The 15923-nt window shown below is 46.0% G+C and overlaps 1 protein-coding gene across 2 annotated transcripts in view; it reads left to right on the forward strand.

Annotated features, from left to right (window-relative positions):
• MEGF11 (multiple EGF like domains 11) overlaps positions 1-15691 on the forward strand; it is a 1692327-nt gene extending 1676636 nt beyond the window's left edge. For both annotated transcript variants that reach the window (XM_069222897.1, XM_069222898.1), the window contains one exon: positions 13308-15691. In XM_069222897.1, the coding sequence (XP_069078998.1) occupies positions 13308-13480 (173 nt within the window). In that variant the 3' untranslated portion in view covers positions 13481-15691. The remainder of the gene's footprint in view (positions 1-13307) is intronic.
• The last annotated feature ends 232 nt before the right edge of the window (positions 15692-15923 follow it).

A 15923-nucleotide genomic window follows, 5' to 3' on the forward strand; every position in this document is an offset into this window, starting at 1 on the left:
TTGGGCCTCCTACACACATAAATGGCACCCCCCGCACATATAACAAAAATCGCCCCTGTTTTCTCAGCCCTCGCTTGGCGAATGACCCTGAAACTTTTTGTGCGCAACAAGAATCACCGGGCCACTTTTTTTTTTTTTTTTTACATTTTGTGAAGATTCAAACGGTACCAAAGATATAGACAAGTCAAAACAAAAAAGACTTTTTCATTGTCCTAAGTATAACTACCTAGTGGCATTTGCCACTAGGTAACAAATGCATATATATATATATATATATATATATATATATATATATATATATATATATATATATAGACACACACACAATATGATGTATGGGAGACAGAACAAGATTCTTAGGGCCATATTTATACTTTTTGACGCAAAACTGCGCTAACGCAGTTTTGCGTCAAAAACATTAGCGCCGGCTAACACCATTCTGAAGCGCCATGCGGGCGCCGTATTTATTCAATGACGTTAGCCGCCGGCGCTGCCTGGTGTGCGTGAAAAAAAATGACGTACACCAGGCAGCGCCGGCGTAGGGGAATATGGAGCTTGGGCGCCAAAAAATGGGGCAAGTCAGGCTGAGGCAAATTTTTCGCCTCAACCCGATTTGCGCCATTTTTTCCGACTCCCAACCCCCATTGAAATGACTCCTGTCTTAGCAAAGACAGGAGTCATGCCCCCTTGCCCAATGGCCATGCCCAGGGGACTTCTGTCCCCTGGGCATGGTCATTGGGCATAGTGGCATGTAGGGGGGCACAAATCAGGCCCCCCTATGCCACAAAAATAAAAATAAAAAATACTTACCTGAACTTACCTTAATGTCCCTGGGATGGGTCCCTCCATCCTTGGGTGTCCTCCTGGGGTGGGCAAGGGTGGCAGGGGGTGTCCCTGGGGACAGGGGAGGGCACCTCTGGGCTCCTTCCGAGCCCACAGGTCCCTTAACGCCTGCCTTGTCCAGGCGCTAAAAAACGGCGCAAAAGCGGCTGGCCGTCATTTTTTTTGACCCGCCCACTCCCGGGCGTGAGTTTTGCCCGGGAGTGTAAATACGGCGCACATGCCTCGGAGTCAATTTTTTAGACGGGAACGCCTACCTTGCATATCATTAACGCAAAGTAGGTGTCCACGCTAAAAAATGACGCAAACTCCATGGACTTTGGCGCTAGACGCGTCTAACGCCAAAGTCTAAATATGGAGTTAGTTTTGCGTCGGAATTGCGTCAAAAAAAACGACGCAATTCCGGCGCAAACAGAGTATAAATATGCCCCTTACACTTTACTATCAATGGTGCGTGAATTGTTTGTAGACATGTATTCACCTGTGAAATCTGCGCTGTCTCTCAGTAGAAGGTTATAGCTGGAATTTACATTTATAGTTCTCACGACCCATAAGGTGCAAGCATTGCTGTCTCAAATGCTCCTTATGTGTGTGGAGAGTGGCTAACTTGGTACTGAAAAGTAGCAGGCAGCATTCTGAATCGCAGGAAAATTGGTGTGTGGGCCATCATCCACTAAAGACACATGAGAACCACACAGGTCTATTCGCACTGGGACCCAGCTAGAATGCAAATCAGCCAAAACCAGGGGACCACTGACCTGGAATCTGGGGCACTTCTTTTGGTGACAGAAATCCTGTATTCCACTCCACAATAGATGGGTGCTAGTTGGTATCAGGAAAGGGGCAAGAAGAATCCCATAAATGTTGGCAACAAAACATCAGTGCAGGGAGGAAATGTGCTCACCAGGCACTATAACTAGTAGATAATTATTAGGCAATCCTGCTGCAATTTCTGGTGAGGTGTAAAGAGGATGTTTAGAGCTGCAAACCCAATGTAGAATTTGATGGACAGTGTACTCCAATGCAAACGTGACCACCTACCTCATTTTGAGACAGGTAGAACTTAATCTGTTGTCTGAGCGCTCTTTGACCTTGTTAGCTCCGTGGACAGAATACTTCCCTTGACGGCCCGATACAGTATACCTGCTGTATTTAAGGTGGCTAGCGTAATTTATTTTTTTCACCTATCTGTTACCGCCAAGATAAACTTTGCAGAGAGGTAAAGGAAACAAAATAATTAGCGCACCAACCTGGGAGGTAATTCCAAAGCTGTGTTTGTTTCTGAAAAAACAAAAAATGTTAAATATTTAGTAGATGACTGTCAAAACCAACTGCATCGGTCCACCAGAATTTTAGTGCATTGAAAGGAACCACCATGGCGGCAGTTCCTTTTAATGTACGGAGATGACCACTGGTTATCTCTAAATCTAGCAGAGGGAGTACCATCTGGAGGTAGAAGTAATGTCCTCTGCAATCCTAACAGCCACAACTCGGTCTGTCAAACCCTGCATCAGGGTCTCTGTATTCACTTCACAGTGACCTACTGTTCTTCCCAGAATGTTTTTCGAGAGATGGCACCTATGTAACACCTGGCAGATATATGTCCAAAACTATCTGTATTCCTTTCTAACAGGCTATGAGGCTAGAAGAGTCAGTCTGAGAAAATGAAAGGTAAAGATGGGCTGAACCCGCTTTGGTTAGCATTCAACTATAATGTTTTCAGTGATCTCACGATAACCCTAACCAGGTGCACCGGAGGGGATCAGTATCAGCCTTGTGCCTCCACTCACCACAATGTTCACAATCATTGTTACAAGTGGAATTTAGATGCCTGAAAATATTCTAATTCATCAAAAAAAGAGATTGTGATTACGGTGAATCATGTTGTAGGGGGACTAGTTTAGGATCTACCTTATCCTAGGTTATCTGGTCTGTTGAAATTGAGTTACACAGTTGCAACATTGGAGACTTTTTTTCAGGCTGGGAGATTCCTAAGACTGAGCCCAAAAAGAGAAAAACATTATAAGTTAAGGGGCAAAGAAACAATTGGACAGTTGGTAGAGCTGCTTGGCATAATCATTAGACATAGTCAAAGAGGATTCCTACAAAACAAAGCCTATTCTTTCTGTCAGCTCAACCCCCCCATTCAATCCTGTGGGCTTCCAGTGACATTGTTATGCATTCTCGCAATCCCAGAAAGCAGAACCATGACTTAAGGGTTCCCAGTGGAAGTCATCTTCAGTGTTTCATCTTGAGGCGCCAGCTAGCTTATTGGCTCTGGGAACACAGTGCGAATATCCCCCATTCTTATATTGGAGTACTGGGAGGAGGGTCGTCTGGTGGGACAGCAGAATAGAGGATATTTTTTCATAGGACAACCTCAGAAGTGGTGAGAACGAAAATAGTAAATTATACAACGGCAGCTTCAAAGGAAATCCAAAGCTAAGTGAAGATGTTTGATTGATGACCATGTGTGTTCTCTGCCAATAGCAGAGTAAGGCAGGCTAGAAGAACTTCAATATGTTTTCTCCGACATATTCTGTGCTGTAGATCTCATTGACTGTTCACTGGGAATTCAGATGGCAGTTTTATCAGGCACACAATTTTAAGATGTGGTAACTATAAAGTTTACAAGAACTTAATTATTTACTGGCTCGTTATTTCCATTGAGTGTTTGTGTTTGTCGCGCAGGATTTATGAATAACATTTTCTCCGCTGCAGCACAGTAATTCTAGTGCCAACTATCTGCATTGAAGCAGAAAAAGCTCTCTTCTTTGAGTCATGCATTTCTACTTACCACATTTCTGATTGGGATATGAATGTATTTAAGGGCGCACACAAATACAACTACAGGGATAAATGTCACAGTCAGTGAGTCAATTATTCACAAGCTTTCTCTCACATTGGGCGATGGACCATGAACTCTACTGATTCCTAGCCACTACCTATGGTATAGCATTCTTTTAAGGGGCCCTTACAGCCTGACATGGTTGATGGGGTTTTCATTAATGTGGAAGTTCACCATCACATGACATGGTCAATTTCCTACCCACCCTTCAACATACCTATACTTACAGTGCAAAGTTAATTACACTGATAGTATAAATTCTGTCCCAGCATATAACCTTACTGACAAACACCAGACCAGCATGGCAACAGTTCCCCCAGGATGCCTTGAGATGTTTGCCAATCAACCTTGTTCCTTCCACGGCTCTCCTAGAGTATATAGGGGTGGACAAAGCTTAAACTTTTTTTAACAAAGTAGGACGAAGTTTGAAAACATTGGCCTTTGAACATTAACCTTTGGGCAAAGTTTCCAGACTCTGCAGAACGTTTAGCCCAATCAACTCAGTTGTAGTGATGATCTCCTGCCTCAGGATGTCCCCCTTAGAAGGGAACTATTCTGCAGTAGGAAGTTGCTTCCTACTGAAGGTGGCCAATTCCCATATCTTGACAATGGTTCAGGTACATGATGTTCGAAGGTGTTGGATGCTCAGAGCAGGAACGGCACCTCTTGCAGTCCTGAACAATAGTGGGAACAGTTTCCTACTACCACACTATTAGTGGCTGAAAAGAATTTGAGCATTCAAATCATCAATTTTTTGTATACTTCAGGTGATGCCCTAAATGGGATGGGTCTGCCAAGAACTGTATCACCATACACACTGTCCTCTGGACCCAGGCTATTCCCCGTTTAATAAGCCCTAATAAGGGTGAACTCAGTGTAGGGTTGATTGTGTTCTAGTTCCGGAAGGACCGGGACTGGCAGTTCAGGATGGATTGTTCCCACTGAAATAGGGTCAAGACTGATTTCCCTTAGGGGACGGAGCTAGGCGTCAGCCGAGATGGCCACATAGTCAGTGAGCTCCGCGGCTAGCGGCGAGATCCCCTGCAAAACTCCGTACATTAATCCGTCTACAGTATCTGGACTGACTGTGATCCCCAACCCACCCCCCTCTGGGGAGCCGCTGGGAGGCAGCGTGGGCAGCCTGGAGGGTCAGCGCTTCTGACAGCAGAGGATGAAAGGCGAGGCCCGAGCCTTGGACGGCGCTGGGCCCGTACAAGTGAGAGTGCAGCGTGGTGTGGAGATCCGAGGCTGCGGCCTTGGGGGCGTGGGTGGTGACATCCTTCCTCCCCTCTGTGACAGAGCGAAGTGGAGACCCAGAGGTGATGTGGCGCTGCCTCGGGCACCAGGCTGGGCGTGCTGGCTGGTGGTGCAGCGACTGTCCCCGTCTTTCCCCCGGTTCCTTCATCGACTGACGGGACACAGCGCTTGGGCAAGGAGACACAGCCCGAGGCCTCCGGGGATGGCTGGGAGCACTCTCTTGGGCGTCCGATGAGGAGCAGACATTGAGTACATTGAGTACTGCCCCAGTGATTGACTGCCCGCACTGTAGGCCGCATGGGCTTGGAAAGGATTGCGCCCTCTGCAACGCGCTGATTTAAGTGGGGCCACTGAGGAGGTGGGGGTGCCCTTGTGGGCTGGAGCAGTTGCTTGGTGTTGGAGGATGACGGACTGCGTGGAGGAGTGACATCGCAGCAGTGAGCCCTATTCTGCCTCCTACCATTGATATGGACGAGAAAGCACTGTGTAGAGGTAGAAAGGACCTGGACAGTTTTGCCAGGGTGTGCCCAGTGGCAGCTGGTGGGCACCCCAGAATGGAGAGAAACAAGGGGCAGGTCCCTGCTCAGGTCAGCAAGATAGACAACTATGCAGTCCCTAGGCTGCCCATGGACAGTGAGCCAGGTGGAGTGGCAGGCAGGAGCGCCAAGGTCTGTTGAGAGGTGGGACCAACTGCATTGGCCGAGCTATCGCTGAGGGCAATCGTGGCAGCTATTCAGGACCTAAAGGGCACGCTGGAACCTAAACTGGATGCCATGACGATAGATGTATCTTTCCTACACGCTGACCTTAAAAAAGTGGTGGACAAGGTTTCAGTCACGAAAACGGACATTGCGCACTTACAATCAACGTCGAAATGCCTGGAGAACCAAGTATGGTTCCTGACCGCGGAGTGTGAGAAAATGGCAGCATGGCTGGAGGACCAGAAGTAAAGGGCCAGAAGAAATAACTTCAGAGTGGTGGGGGTGCTGGAAGGGGCAGAGGGGCGGAGTGCAGAACTCTTTTTGTAAGATTTTATGACTACCAAACTGTGCCCCAAACAGCTGTCATTTTGTTGTTTTTTTACTATTGAAAGAGTGCATAGAGCCCCAGTTCCCCTGCCATGTCCCAGGGCCCCCCTAGGACCAGAATCACTAGGATTTTCAACTTCCGCAACAGGGATGCAATTTTACAGACGGCCTGAACAAAAGATGATCTTCAATATGAAAACACACTAATCTGATTTTTCCCTGATCTCACACTTCAAGTGCAAAGACAACGGCGATCTTTCAGAAGGTTAAAAAGGAATTGAGGGACAGAGGCCTTAAATATATGATGTTGTACCCTGCCCGGCTCCATGTGATAGTGGAGGGAAAGACCTGGCACTTCACCGCCCCAGTAGAAGAGTGGGAATAGTTGGAGGGGCGGCACACCCCAGGACGTCGGCATAAGCAAAGGGCAGGGGGTAATGGACAATCTCCTGACCGGCTGATGCAGGCTTATTACAAGTGCCGCAGATCTTGTGGTTGGGGCCGGGGTGGTTCTCCTTGGCTCGGACTGATGATGAATGAGCCGGACCGGGGAGGGGAGCCTATTGTTTCTGTGAAGCGCACTTGTTTTGGAGGATGCCTGCGGCAGATGGGGTGGGTAAGAACTGTATATGACTCAACGAATCCAAGTAAGCAATTTTGTGGGTACAGAGGTGAATCTCAAGCAAGAGACGATTAAAAAATGTCGGCTGTGCCTTATATGCTGGTGCTGGCCCACCCAGATGATTTGAGTTAATTTTGGGATAACAGGCACTCCGCAAGTTGGGGGGGTGGGCACTTTGGAGACTATCTAGCAGGGTAGCAGGGTAGGAAGGGGGGAGTTGGGAAGCTGGTGTTTTGTGTTGTTAGTTGTTGCATGGTGGTGTTTGACTGCTGCCTGTTGTAAGGATGCACCGCAATTGACCAGTTGGAGGGGTGGGTGGGGAGGCATCGGGGAGCACAGATCTGGGAAGGAGGCCAATAGAGTACAATGTGACTGCCTCCATGGGTCCATCTGATAGCACTACAGATTCAAAATGGCTCGCTCTGTACAAGTATTGACATGGAATGTGAATGGGTTAGTAAACCGAATTAAGCACACCATGGTCCTGCAGTACATATATACATGCTCCAAAGGTGGCTCTCCTGCAGGAGACACACCTGAGGGGGAATAGATGCAGGGCACTATATAGGTTTGGCTACTCCCTGGTCGCACATGCAGGATACACCACCGACCCCAGGGGTGTGGGGATACTCAGTCAAAAAATCTCTACCCTTCAATCTGACTCATACCTCGAGTGATCCATTGGGTAGATATGTGGTGATATGAGGGGTGTGGGAAGGTCAGATGTTGAACTTCTGCTCAGTTTGTGTCTCCGAGGTTGCAAACACAAACTCTGGCTGAGGTGGGGACATTGCTGCTGGACATTCCGCTGGGCCTGCTGGTGCTTGGGGGAGATCTGAATATGGTGGTGGACCCGGCTTGGGACAGGGATACAAGAGCAGCTACACTTGGGGAAGGTGGCACCCTTAAGGCCTCCTTGGATGCTATGGGGCTCGTGGATCTATGGAGAGAAAATCACCCGGAATCGAAACAGTATGCTTATTACTCTGAGGCACACAGCAGCTACTCGCGGCTGGATTATTTACTCACCCCTCAAATGCATTTGGGGTACTATACGGGTGCTCAGCACAAACCCAGAGGAATCTCGGACCCCTCCTCAGTGACAGTGCAGTTGCAGGGCCCAGTCCAGAGATTTGTACTGCCTCCTAGGCTAAGTCTGTGGTATTTGAAGGACAAGGATTTTAGGGACACTGTGAGAGAAAGGTCAGAAAAGTACTTCCAGGAAAAAAACGGTTCAGTTGATTCAGCATGCGTCTTATGGGAAGCTTTTAAGACAGTCTTGAGAGGTCATGAACAGGATTCAATAGGGGAGAAAAAGAAGGAACAGCGGGAACAATGGGGGCACTGGAACAAGATATATGGGCTCTAGCGGAGCATACCGAAGCAGGGGGTGGGAGTGCCCCAAACCATCAACATCAAATTCGTCTTAAACATCAGGAATTGTTTGAAGTGGCGGAACATCAAGCCCGGGCCTATGCGCTGGCAGGGCAGAGGCACCTCTATGATGTGGGGGACAAAGCCTCCAAGCTATTAGCATTGCTGGACAAGAGGGACAGCAAAAGATCCAGGGTTAGAGAAATCTGGGACCAGGAGGGAGAGCGGTGGGTCACATATGCTGAAATCTGACGTTTTTGCGCTATATTATGAGTGGATATATGCCTCAGGATGCAGGAAACCCAGGATATTGACCTCCCACAACTGTCGGAAAATGACAGGGCAGCCCTGGACACACAGATGACTGCCGTAGAGATAGGACAGGCAATATAAAGTTAGCAGTCAGGTAAGGCGGCTGGTCCCAATGGGTTGTCCTTACAGTTCTTTAAGTGCATTACTAAAAAGCTGACAAGGTGCATTCTCGTAATGTTTTTGGAGGCACACGATAAGGGGAGCCTGCCTTTAGATCATAGAACAGCGACCATCCTAGTACTACCTAAAAAGGGAAAGCCCCTGGAGGAGTGTGGTTCCACAGACCTATCTCCTTGCTTAATACAGAGATGAAGGCGCTAGCCAAGGCCTTGGCGGTCAGACTGCGGAATATCATTGGCAGGTTAATACATACAATCTGGATTTATGCCACACAGGAGTACACGCCTCAATTCGAGGCGCCTTTATGGAATTCTGCCTGCAACCAACTTGTGTACGGTGGAACAGGCAGCCCTCTTATCGTTAGACGTCAAAATAGTTTTGATAGTATTGAATGGCTGTACATGTTTGCGCTGCTGCAGCGGCTAGGATTCGGCCCTCATTTTTGCAGCTGGATCCTCCTAGACAGGGAACCAGTGGCTAGAGTTCGGGTCAATGCTACCCTCTCACAGCCCTTTGTCCTGCACAGAGGCAGGGATGCCCACTCTCCCTCACCTTCTTTGCCTTGGCAATTGAGCCGTTGGCAGCCTGGGAGCGACAGGATCCTCTGATATGGGGCACCATGGCATACGGGGCTGGGGAGGAGCGAATCTCCCTATATGCATTTGAGGTACTGCTCAATGTTACTAATCCGCGTTGGTCCATAGATAGGATTATGCAAGTTTTCTGTATTTTTGGGGAACATTCTGGATATCAGATTAACTGGAAGAAGTCCCTTGTCTTTCCCCTAGCTGGGGACACTCTGTAATTGCCTCCATCCTGCCTGGCACAGTAGTTCAAGATGGATTTATGTACTTAGGTATAAACATTACTAGGGACCCGAAGTGGTTCTACAAGGCCAACCTCCTCCCATAGCTAACTAGGTTGCACAGAGACTTGGGCCTTGGCGCGCCCTGCCACTCTCATGGGGAGGGCGGCAATATACAAAATGTCGCTCCCACGAATCCTGTATGTCTTGTAGAACAAGGGTCCGGAGGTTGTGCGTAGCCTCCACAGACCGAGACAGTGTGACAGATCTGGAGGGAGGCCTCCCGGTATGTGGGACAGGAACACACCATCTCGGCCATGGCACCCTTGTGGCATAGTGACATGTTGAGTGAGGTGGAAGGTCTGAAGGGCTTCAATAAGTGTGAACTGCTAGGCATTGAATGTCTTGTTGATGTCTGGAGGGAACAGGCATAAATATCCTTTGAGGAGCTTAGGTCAGAATACATTATGGTCGAATCGGAGGGCTATTGGCAGGGCATGCCCTGCGCTGTCACATATGAAGGGCGAACAGCTGCCTAACGCGACCCTTTTAGAAGATCGCCGCATCACAGAGCTATTGTAAACTAAAGCAACCTCATTAATTTATAGGAAGCTGATGAACAATTCTGCGGATCCATTGGTTTCCTTGCTTGAGGCTTGGGAAGGGGATGTGGGCGGACTGGAGGGTGATGATTAGGCAGTGACGCTCCAGAGCCATAGAAAGTTGGAAATGAATGCCCGGTTTGGACTGGAACAGCTGAAAATTCTTCATAGGGCCTACTACTCTAGGACACTCTTACACAGGATCAGCAGGGGGAATTATTTGTTATGTTTGAGACAAAGCATACAGGAGGTGTCCTTTTACCACATCTTTGGTCCTCTCGGCAATCCAGCGATACTGGCAGGGAGTGGTGGGGTTGTGACCCGGGTGACCATGGGCGAAGTTCCATTGGACCCGAAATGTTTCCTTTTGAATACTAGGGGCGAAGACAATTGGTCGAAATACAAATGTATATTGCTGACTCTGGCAGCAATGGTAGCTAAACAAAATATAGCGAGGACCTGGGGAGCTGGAAAACCCCCAAGTGTTGGGGCATGGAAATCTGACCTGGACTGGTGCAGTGGGGAAGAAAGGGTGGTGTGCCTGAGTAGGGGGTGCCCTAAAATATAGGACAAGCTATGGGTCAGCTGGAGTGAGTATAGAGAGGAAGAATGGGAGAATGGCTGAGGAGACAGCAGTTTGAAGATTGTATGTGATTGAGTGGTTCCCTCGGCCCTATATTGCCATCATGATGTAGCACAAAATGTGGGTTTTGCTTTTGTCTAATGAAGAGGTTGCATCCTCTATGGAAAATCCGAGACTCGTTATCCAAATTGTGGCGAACTGTCAGCAATATGCCACAATTGTTTGTTTGAGTTTGTTAATAAAAAGAATTACCAAAAAAGACTGATTTGCCTCATATAGCTGTGTCCAAACTGAGATGGCATGCAAAATAATGCTTGGGTGTGGGCTTGGATGTGGGCCTCAGTAACTTCTAGTGGCCGAGATTAATTCATATATTTCACCCTTTACTTTTTTGTATACAATAGTGTGATATTTTTAAAGCATCTACGTAAATCTCCCCCTATTTTGCACAAATGTGTGCTAAAACTGTTTTCAAGTGAAAGAACTCTTCTCACCAAGCCTCCCTGTGGTATTTTGCCATCTCTGTCAAAGATGCATCTTTGTAAAATAAACCATTCTGGAGAAGACAAAATTGCATACTTGTAACACAGGTATTTGTGAAACAGGCATATGTTATATTAATGGCATTTGAATGCACAGTATGTCATTACTATGTACTTGAAGCACTTTGACCTGTCTGTGGCTGCATAACACATGGTTTGTGACACTCAAGACTACTATCTCAAAATAAGGTGCCTTGACAAACTGTGTGTTGCCCAAAGAGAGCAAAATGTTTTTGGCGTTATTGATAAACTAAAAAAAAAAAAAAAATTGTAATCCTCATCCCGTGACCTCAAAAAAGCCTCTGCAGGAAATCCTCAAAAACAATTACTACCCCATATCGTTTTTCCCCAACCACCCAAAATCCTCAAGAAGGCAATATACAAACAGCTCTCCTCCTCTGTAGAAGTTAACCATCTACTGGATTCTTTTCAATCTGTTTCGATCGTTACCATAGTAGACACCCTCATCTGGCTTGACCAGTTGGTGGCTTTTTCTACTATCTCCCACTCAATATTGATTGGCAGGCTCTTTAAGATGGGCATTAGAAACCAGGCCCTCAAATCGTGTTGTCCTTTCCTCACCACATGGAATCAGTTGCTCCCCCCGTCTTCCTCCCCCACCTTTCAGGTCTTTTGTCTCCCATCTGACCAGTGCAGTCCCTCAGGGCTCCTTTTTTAGCCCCAGTCTTTTCATTGCCTACATGCTGCTCCTGCTGCCCTTCATTCAATCATATGGTATGAATCTCATATCCTATGCAGACAACACCCAGATAGATCATTGTCTCCATCAGCAAACATCTTGACCGGACATCACCCACTGGGTGCAGAATAGCTGCCTCAAGTTGAATGGATATAAAACTGAGGTTATATGGCTTTGTTAGCTTTCCGTGGTGCGGTCCACCTCCTGGTGGCTTTCTATGAAAGGAGATCCTCTCGTACCAGTCCTTTCAATTGAAATATTGGTATTATCCTTGATCAACATCTTGCTGTTGACCTGCTGATAAAGGAGGTTCCCATGTCATGCTATGAAGATTGTCTATGGTATCTCACTCTAAATTAAAATCCCTCAGTGTGGTTCACAGGGATTTCTATAGTTTGGAGCCACTTTATTTCTGGAAAACAAATTCAGCTCTACCACGCCATCCACAGCCTTCGTTACCCCTCAACCAAATTTCAAGTAGTATCTTCCATCAGCATATCTGGCCTGGGTGGCCACTCTATCCTATCTGGCTGCCAAGCTTTGGAATTACACCTACGTTCCCTAAAATCTATATATGATAATGTTTCCTTCCAAAGACAACTTAAAAGTTTTCTCTTTCTTTACTCGGATTCCAGCTGCTGATGTTTGGCTCAGCCCCCTAACCCTCCCCCCACTCCACCTCACCCCACTGCCAGCCCACCACCTAGAGCCAGGGCGGCCTCTTGGCATTTGTTGAGCTTTAGAAATCTCCATAACATAATATAACATCACATAACACCACGGTGTGTTGTTTGATAAACAGGCCATACTACAGCGTTAATGCTATGGCATTTAGAGTTTCTGGAGAACATCTTGAAGGAGTGTAAACTTTTTGTTTGAAAAGATTAGAAAGTTTAAAAAATGTGTTGTGGGTGGAAAGGGGTGTGATAGTACTATTAGTGTTGTGTCTGTCGTTTTGAGTAATTAGTTCATTACACTGAAGTAGTGAAATATTAAAGGGAGGTGACAAGGCAGATTCAGCAGTCACGCTAGGCTGAAGCCTGGGGCGGGCCCAAACAATCACATTCTTCCACATCATCAGGATACAAATGGGCCTACGAACCCCTGACAGTGGCGTGGCAGCTTTAAAACACAAGCACGTTGTAGTGTATGCCGACACAGAGCAATAATCCAATTCCACAACAGTAGTCACTACCTTCCATTCTCCCTGTTCCACAAGTTGCCCGAGCTCCATGGACGGTATGAAGGTTGTTGCTATGCCTGCTTTCCTTTATTAAAGAGGACTCTTATTTTTGTACGTGAGAAAATCGAATGATTTTGTTGAACATGTCAGTGAAAGTATGAATGCCTGTGAAGGAATGTCCTCTAACCACTTACAGTGGGCAACATATCGTTTGTATAGCTAAGGGTGGCACTCTTCATACATTTTCCTAGGTTACCTCTTAAAATCCATGTTGCCCAAAGCAATGGAATGTGTGAGAGAGAGAGAGAGAGACACATCATGATAAAGTAGGAGTAATTCAACTCTGAAACCGTCCCTGAGACTGACGTTTACATGGTAAAGGGCCCAGTTTGAAAGGAAGGTCTTTCGGCTTTGAAGCCATTTGGGAGCTGTACCTCGTTGCTCATTGCTCCTATTTACATGTTCCCTCTCTCATTTGCTTCTTTTCTCAGAGCCTACGGTCAGCATGTTACACGACGCCCGCAGCCACATTCCCATCTACACGCAGAACCCGTACGACCTCCCTAGGAACAGCCACATTCCCAGCCATTACGACCTGCTCCCAGTGCGGCACAGCCCCAGCCACGGATCTTCCTGGGACAACCCTCATGACAAGCAGTGCTAACGGCGGGGCGCTCGCGCTCTGCCTCGGCCCGCTGGCGGGAACATTGCCATCGAGAAGAAGGCCGTCCTTCTGCGCCGCCGTCCATGGCACCGACACCAACCCGGACTAAAGGGGTTGCCGAGATTGGTTGACCGCCACGTTCTCTACTGCATGATGTCATCAAGACTTTTTTTTTAGACATCTGTGTAAAAAGGCATAATTATATAGACACGTGAACACAGAGCGAAAAAGTCAATAAAAAAGGATAACCCTGCAAACAGGGCAATAACAGAACAGTAAATTATTTAAAACGGTACCTCAAAAGCTCTGCTCGGCTCCAGCTCTTGTTTTGTTGAAGAGACTACTGAGGTGCTACTAATTGAACAGCAACTGAGACTTCTTCCAACCAGCTGCATGTAGAGACATACTACTCTAGATCATCGACCTTCCTAAAATGAAATGTTGGAAGCCTTTTATACCGCCGTATAATATGATCACAGTAAAATACTTTTAAAAATAAGTGATAGAAAGCCAAGTGTAATGCAGGTGGTGAGATAGACGAAACTGGGCCAACTTTGTCAGAAGATTTTTTTTTTTTACATTTTAGCATCTATATCACTGGGACCTCAGCCCAACCTTCAAAACACCACCCCTCCACTGAAGATGGTGTACAGGTGTCAGTAGATCTCAATTCCCTGAAATACTGAAAGGATATGCAGTCGTGTGTTTATAGTATGTTTACTCAACATGCATTAATAAGATAAATGGCAGGGGAACCTCCTTAGAAGATCAGCCTTGTGCCCTCCTCTCGCACATTTATATGGGGCTGATTGGGGGTGGGGAGTGAAGTGAGGTGTAATGGAAGAGAACAGATGGGATATTTTAACACTAGTAACACTTTACTACACTTAGGGCCAGATTTATGAAGGCTAAATCACAGGATTTGTGACCACCACTAAATGACATTTTAAAAATGTACTTAACACAAAATGGGTTTAGAAATGCATTCCAAACTCCACAATTTTGAAAGGGTGTGTTTAGGGCGTCACTTATTTGTGATACGGAATGCTGTGTATCAATTGTTAGTGAATGCAATTTTGGTTGTAAACGATGTTGCTGACTCCTCAAAGCAGGTGGTAACCCATTCGCAAAAGGGATGGGGCCCCAACTGCACCCTTTGAGAAAGAAACAAAAAAGTCAAGAGGACCACTGTGAACAATTTTTTTTTTTTTTTTTTTTTTGCTAAATGCAGATTCATTTCTTTTAAGGAAAATGGTCTGTAAGTAAAAAACAATGTTCTTTATTAAATGCAGTCACATTCATTGTAATCTGCTGACTCCAGTAGGACACTATCCCTGGGGTGGCATCCTATTAGAGTGAGTTGCAACTTGCAACCTACCTCATGAATATTGAGCAGGAATGTTGAATTGCAATCAGCTCCAGGTGGCAATTTTGCAAACCGACTTATTAGCATGTAAGTGATTTAGCAAAATCAGAACTGATTTGCTAAAATTCAGTTTGCAATTTCTGGTCACTTTTTGTACATCAGTTCTTAATACATCTGACCCTTGGTTTTAAGGCACACAAGTGGTTAATATTGTCTTATTGTTAGACTTAGGGATCAGTTCCTGCTTTTATTTGCTGGCGCAAACTTCTAAGACATGTATTTATTTACTTGGACACAGGGTAGAAGGTGGCCTGAGTGGAACATCTTTAGACAGGGGGAGAGAGTGATCTGTCACTGAGCCCACAATAGGAGGTTGTTATGTTGTTGGAAGATCGTACATCAAGGGTCCTTTTTTGCTATGTAAATCAGAGCTTACTAACCTGTACCTTTGATGAACCAGTCCTGGGATATATCAAACAGGCTACTGTCCTGTGTGTTAGAGAATCTCTTGAGTTCACATCATCTATTTCATTTAAACTACCTTTTTGACTGGTTGTATATAGGAGATTTAAACTATTCATCAAACACACACTGGGAGTGCCCACGAGTGCATTTCATAGCTCTTCCTTTACGCACAGTTCAGTATCATAACTCACCACCAAGCATAATCCAAAGAACATTTGCATTATCTCCTCTTCTTAGTTTCAGCTTACTGAATTAAAGTTTCAGTTTTCACATTGAAATGACAGATTTTTTAAATTCTGAATTGATTAAAATTTGGTGTAGTCACATAAATGTAGCAAGAAATAAATATAATTACTTTTATTCAATAAACATACTAAACCAAATAAAAAAAGAACAGTCGAAATAGACTGTAAAAAAGAACCACAAAAACATTTTTTGTTCACACTATACTCGTAACTCAAAGACAACAGCAATCAAGATGCATACATCAAATTACCCAGATGGGGTTGGCCTTGTTGAGAAATTGATGTTATATGTGCCGCTCAGTGCTGTTTTGGAATCCCAACAATTTTACATTGACGCTTTATTCAGAGCAAAAACTGTTTGATCAGA

This window comes from Pleurodeles waltl, chromosome 3_1 (genome assembly GCF_031143425.1).
Source record: "Pleurodeles waltl isolate 20211129_DDA chromosome 3_1, aPleWal1.hap1.20221129, whole genome shotgun sequence".
NCBI classification, from domain to species: domain Eukaryota; kingdom Metazoa; phylum Chordata; class Amphibia; order Caudata; family Salamandridae; genus Pleurodeles; species Pleurodeles waltl.